General features: G+C 37.9%; 1 protein-coding gene across 1 annotated transcript; it reads right to left on the bottom strand.

Moving 5' to 3' along the window:
• Positions 1 to 1,301: 1,301 nt before the first annotated feature.
• Positions 1,302 to 3,949, bottom strand: LOC127436096 (uncharacterized). The gene is made up of 3 exons (XM_051690028.1): positions 3,813 to 3,949; positions 2,366 to 2,572; positions 1,302 to 2,266 (listed from the first exon to the last, which is right to left on the bottom strand). The coding sequence occupies exons 1-3, from the start codon at positions 3,849 to 3,851 to the stop codon at positions 1,853 to 1,855; spliced, it is 660 nt and encodes a 219-aa protein (XP_051545988.1). The 5' UTR covers positions 3,852 to 3,949; the 3' UTR covers positions 1,302 to 1,852.
• Positions 3,950 to 5,652: the final 1,703 nt, after the last annotated feature.

Below are 5,652 nucleotides of genomic sequence, written 5' to 3'. Positions count from 1 at the left end.
GGTGAGAGCACATGGGGCCAGTAACAAAAGTTAGGCAGCTCACATTTTATTTGTAATAACATTATTTGAAATATGCCTTGATGGGTAACCTTCAAGTTCAATGCAACCATTGGTTATGAAGTTCGTAAGTATTTATAAAAAATTCTTCTCCCCTGCAGATAATACTCCCCAGGTCTTCTGAAAATGATACCTTATAGGCATGTCACATGTAAATCTGTTTCTATGAAACACAAAAGCTTGCAGAAGAAATATAGTTGTTTTGTTTAATATGAAAACCAATATCTTTAAAGCCTACTAGGAGGAATCTGGCAAGACGTATTTAACCCCCCTTATCTGAAAACAGGAAATTAATTGGGATGACTTTGTTGTCTTTTCATATGTATCTTCACATATTATGAACACAGGGGTTTTGGATTTTAAACAAGAAATTCTGCAAAAGCCCTTTGAGAATTTTCAAGAGCTTGAACAGTGGAGTCAGATATGGTAGGTAATGGCCATTCAGGTCTAGCCACGGATTATTGTCTGAATATTTAAACTGAAATTACTTGGCTGACAAAACGGCAACATGAGGCTCACATCAAAAAGTTTTCATGCTCTAGAACAGGGTTTCCCAAACAGGGGTTCCTGAGGGAACTCCAGGGGGCTCATAATAGAATGAAAAGGTTGCGTGCTGAAATATTTTAAATAAAAGTTGTCCGTCCTGTGACAAATTAAATACAAGAAAGAATACAACTGAAACCAAGCACATCAATTTTTTTTTAACCATCCTTGTGTCAATAGGTCCTATCCCACTGCAGGAACTAAAGCCGTTTTAGGTACTTTTTCTCTAAACTACTACTTTTTGTTGCTTTCATACATGAAGAACTATAGTTCCTCTTAGTGGTTTAGAGTGATTTTTTAGCTCCTACTCTGGGGTAGGTACTATTTGGGAGGAAAGGGACTGTGGGAGGTGCTGCAACCTGTGATTGGTCAAACACATATGATGCACAAAGCAATAAGAAATGCAAGGAGTTGACAGCTGCCATGAGAAAACAAACTTGTACCTGCTAGCGTGCTACTCAGAAGATCGCTATGATTATCAAAAGAGAGTATATTTAACCATGTTTTGAACACCAGTCTCTGCAAATGTTTGTTAAAAAAGCTTTAATGTCATGTAATGAAGGAACTTAGAATCATTGATCGATTTTATTTAATGAAAGTGAATATGAATGTAATGAATGTTTATCATTAACATAATTCAGACCTGCAAACTCAGAAAAGGTGAAAAAGGTGACGTTTATGAATGAAATCCCTGTAGGGGGGTCTGGGGGCATCCTCCCCCATAAGAAAATTTTTGTGATTTTAACATGTAAACGAAGCATTCTGGTGCAGTCTGACAAGAAAATAAAGGGAAAAGACAACATCTGCTTCAAGTTAAAAAAAAAAACACATTTATTGACACCACTTCACTTGAACTTTTTGGCACACCAGCCACAACTTGCTGGTCAAAAATTTATTTATTTATTTCTTCAGTCTTTTGGCCTGCACAAGTCTTTCAAGTGCCCGTTTTCGCTGCTTAGCAATGTGACTCTTTCTTGCAACATTTTCTTCCTCTTCGGCTTCAAGCCTTTTCTCTGCAGCACTTGTAGATGGCTGGCAGTCAAATTCCATCCTCCTCTCTCAGACTCTTTGCAACTTCTTTTGTCACTGGGCCTTGTCTCTTGTTCCTGCCGAATTGATGTTGCTGCACAGCCTCCTGTCTACTGCCCCAAACTTAACATCATCCCTTTTGAACATCTCTATGGCACTCTGCTTCCTGGACTGCAAAGTGTATTTCACAGTCTGGATGGCACTAAATGTAGCAATGTTCATGTTAGCTTCTAGGGTCTATGATGTCGCCCATCAGATTGAAAGACGATTCCACCAAGGGACCATGGAATATGGACATGGCAGCTTTTACAGCTTGGCACAGGCCTGGATATTTTCCTGTTTCAAAGACAGAGACCCACCATGTCACAGCTTCATCTCCCTCTTTGAAAGTGGGCAGAGTCTGGTCCACACTATACTGAAGAATCTCCTGGTGAGTGTCAGCATCAGGTGGCAGTATGTGACTTATCATTTGTGTGAGCTTCTTCAGTTCAAACCCAGGCTGAGAGTGCCCTCTCACAACTGGATCCATGGCAGACAAACACTGCAGGGTCTTGCTCTGCAAAGGCAGCTTTTTCTGCAGGAATTTGGCACATGTAGTGTATGCCCTGGAGACTTGTTGAAGGAATGGCTTCAGCAGCTGAAACAGAAATCAACAACAATAAGCACACATACACTACTGTACATACAATCATACAAACCCAGCAGAGGCTCCAAATTAATCATTCTATTTACTCACAGGGTGTTGTGGATGTGCCACTCTGAATTGATCAGCGTCCCGTCCCACATACATCTCTTTCACATGTAGCAGTTTGCCATCAAATTCCAGAGTAGCCAGAGCTTTGGGTATTGGGTTCAGGTGTTCAGACTGAACAAAGCAGGCAAGGAAGTTTGTGAAAACTTGCAGCTGTTTGTAATGCAGTTTATGGACAAGTGTCTGACTGTCCTGTGAGGAAAATAACATGAAGTTACAGTTTAATGTACAAAAATGCACACAAGGGATACATAATAATTATAACTCAAGACTTCAGAAAAGTAAGTAATAGGATTCACTTAGCATCATCTCAATTTGAAAAAGCATAAAAGAACATGTCTAAGGACCTACAGACACCCTGTGCTCAAAGAAAGTGTTCTCAGTAATTATTAGACATGAGATTGCTATAATTTCTTTTCTGGAGCCAGCCACCACAGAATTGTTACATTTTTATCATCATAATCCAATTGTCATAATTTGGGATTTTAAAACATTTTTTCTCATTCTGATTAGATAAAAAGCTTGATGGGAAATGTAGCATTCATTTGAGTAAAAATGTCAGCCATAAGCAGAGGACTCAATCTTTAAGTCACTGGAAAACCATGACATATTCTTTAAGGATTGGCAGCACTCCTGTATAAACACTGAGGTGCAGCTCAGTTGTGGTGGCTTCATGCCACACCTTCTGAACTACCCTCTACTTCCGGTCTTTTCCCAGTGGCTTCAGGGCTCCTTTTTCATCATCATAAAAGTTTGTTAAGGCTGACCCCAACTGCATCCATCAACTTTAAATAATCAAAAGGCAAAGACTCCAGTATACTTGCTGATCAGAAAATACTAGAGACGTCCTCTGCCCCACATGACACCTGCTGTAGTGGCAGCTAATTACATTATATATGACCAAAGTGAAGCTTATACGCAAATATTAAACACCCAAATTATTGTTTCGCGACTTTGAATCATAAAACTAAAGAAAAAATGCTTCACTACTTTTACATATCTAAATTGAATACATTAGCAAACAACACTGATCATGTTAACACATAACAATGGTCAACACTATCACTCATTAAAACACAATGGGTCTTGATTCATTACGTGTTTGTTTTTATTTCCCTTGGAACTTTCGACAAAGACAGACGTTAAAATCAGATAGAAATACGGATGCAGAGGGAGTTAAATTCAGCAAAAGTATTCCGATTCATTCTGAACTGACGTTGTAATACACTGAAGTTAATTTGTGTGCTAACAAGCTTACCAACAGGTTGGGAAAAGTTTGATGGGGTAACGTTAGGAAAAATGTATCACGACACACATACTTGATTTACTAACCGACAAAGTAACTTGATTTGGCAAGTTAACATTACTGTAGCAACTAGTTACCTAAGGTTAAGTTAGTTAAAAAGCATTACATCATTGGCAGCAAACTTACCTCAGAATTGTAGTACCGTGAAAAGTTATCTTGATCCATGGAAAAGATGATGATGCTGTTATCCTGATTCTGATTGGCCAAAAGAGTCGAGGCGCTGCACCAAAGGTTTTATTGAGAAAAAGGTTGAGACAGCTCTAGATACGTCTATAATCTCACTCCAGTCTAAGGGAAATTAGCCCATTTCCGATTCTTGTGAGGTTTATTGTGCTTGCAAATTTTTTACGTAAATCTCCACTTTCACATTCTTCTTCTTTTGTTTTTTTGGTGATTCACATTCTTTGTGCATATCGCCATGCACCTACTAGGCAGGGAGGAGAATTTATAATAAAAAAGGACTTAAATATTGATCTGTTTCTCACACACACCTATCGTTTGGCTTCAGAAGTCATAGATTTAACCACTGGAGTCAAATGGATTACTTTTATACTGCCTTTATGTGCTTTTTTAGCTTCAAAGTTCTGGCCACCATTCACTTGCATTGTGTGGAAATACAGAGCTTAAATATTCTTCTAAAAATCTTTGTTTGTGTTCAGCACAAGAAAGAAAGTCACATCTGGGATGGCATGAGGGTGAGTAAATCATGAGAGAATTTTGAGAGAGAATGGGTGAACTATCCCTTTGATAAAAATTAACAACAGGCCCCAACTATGCAGTTCACATGCTATTTTTTAACAAATATAATAATAAAAAAAACCCGAAACTGTAGTAAACTTTAAAGTAAAAGATAGATCTTGGGACTTTAAGAATCATTATTGGGATCGTTCAAATTAATATTGCGATTAATCGGAAAATCACTATTTTCACCCAGCCCGCTTAAAATGTATAGTATATTGTAGATGCAAAAATTAACATTAACCAAGAATACAATACTGTAAAAGTATTGATCATTTTTAGTTCATGTTAACTATTATGTTAAAGGTATATTCTAAGTTAAGCTCAATCAGCAGCATTTGTGGCATAATGCTGATAACCACAAAAATTTTATTTAGACTGGTCCCTCCTTTTCTTAAAAAAAAAAGAAAAGAAGCAAAAATCTAAGTTACAATAAGGCACCAACAATGGATGTGAATGGAGCCAATTTTTTGGAGGGTATAAAGACAGAAATGTGAAGCTTTTAATTTTAGAAAAGCACGTGCATTAATTCTTCTGTTAAAACTTGTGTATTAATTAAGCTGTAAAGTTGTTTAATTGTATTGTCAATTTTAGGGGTTGTTGACATTACATCGTCGTGGCAAAGAAGTTGTAAAATGGGCTATAACTTTACACAGAAAAGGTAGGTAAGCGATTTTAGCACACTAAAATCACGTTAACACGCATAGTGTTTATGTCTTGTGGCTATACTTTTGAAACAGAGAATATTTTAACGTTCAAAAAGTGGCCTCCATTCACTTCCACTGTACATGCTGAACTGTAACCCAGATTTTTTTATTTTTTAAGAAAAGGAGGGTTTTTTATGATAATCAAAATTATGCCACAAATGCATTCGATTGAGCTTAACATGTACGGAACCCGGAATATTCCTTTAACGCGTAAAGCCTTATTGTAAAGAATGTTGCCAAACTAACGAGACTTGCGAAACCTGCTGGACCACGATGTAAGGAATTGAGACTCTAGAGGGCAACAGATACACCACAAACACTGGATCCGATTTAATACCGCACTCAGAAGGAGGAAAGAGGCAGGCCGAAAGATGCTTTTGTGAGTCTGTACACAGTGACATGCTTCATTAACCACGTTTCTCTGAGCCAGTGCGGACTCCGCGGTACACTCCTGTCTCTAAGAGCTGACGTGCTCTACAAAGGGTCGTTTTCACATTTAATACAGCAAGACAAAGAGTCGT

Source organism: Myxocyprinus asiaticus, chromosome 46, assembly GCF_019703515.2.
Source record: "Myxocyprinus asiaticus isolate MX2 ecotype Aquarium Trade chromosome 46, UBuf_Myxa_2, whole genome shotgun sequence".
NCBI lineage: Eukaryota > Metazoa > Chordata > Actinopteri > Cypriniformes > Catostomidae > Myxocyprinus > Myxocyprinus asiaticus.
Note: the sequence above shows the minus strand (reverse complement) of the source record. Positions and strands in the feature narration are given on the sequence as shown.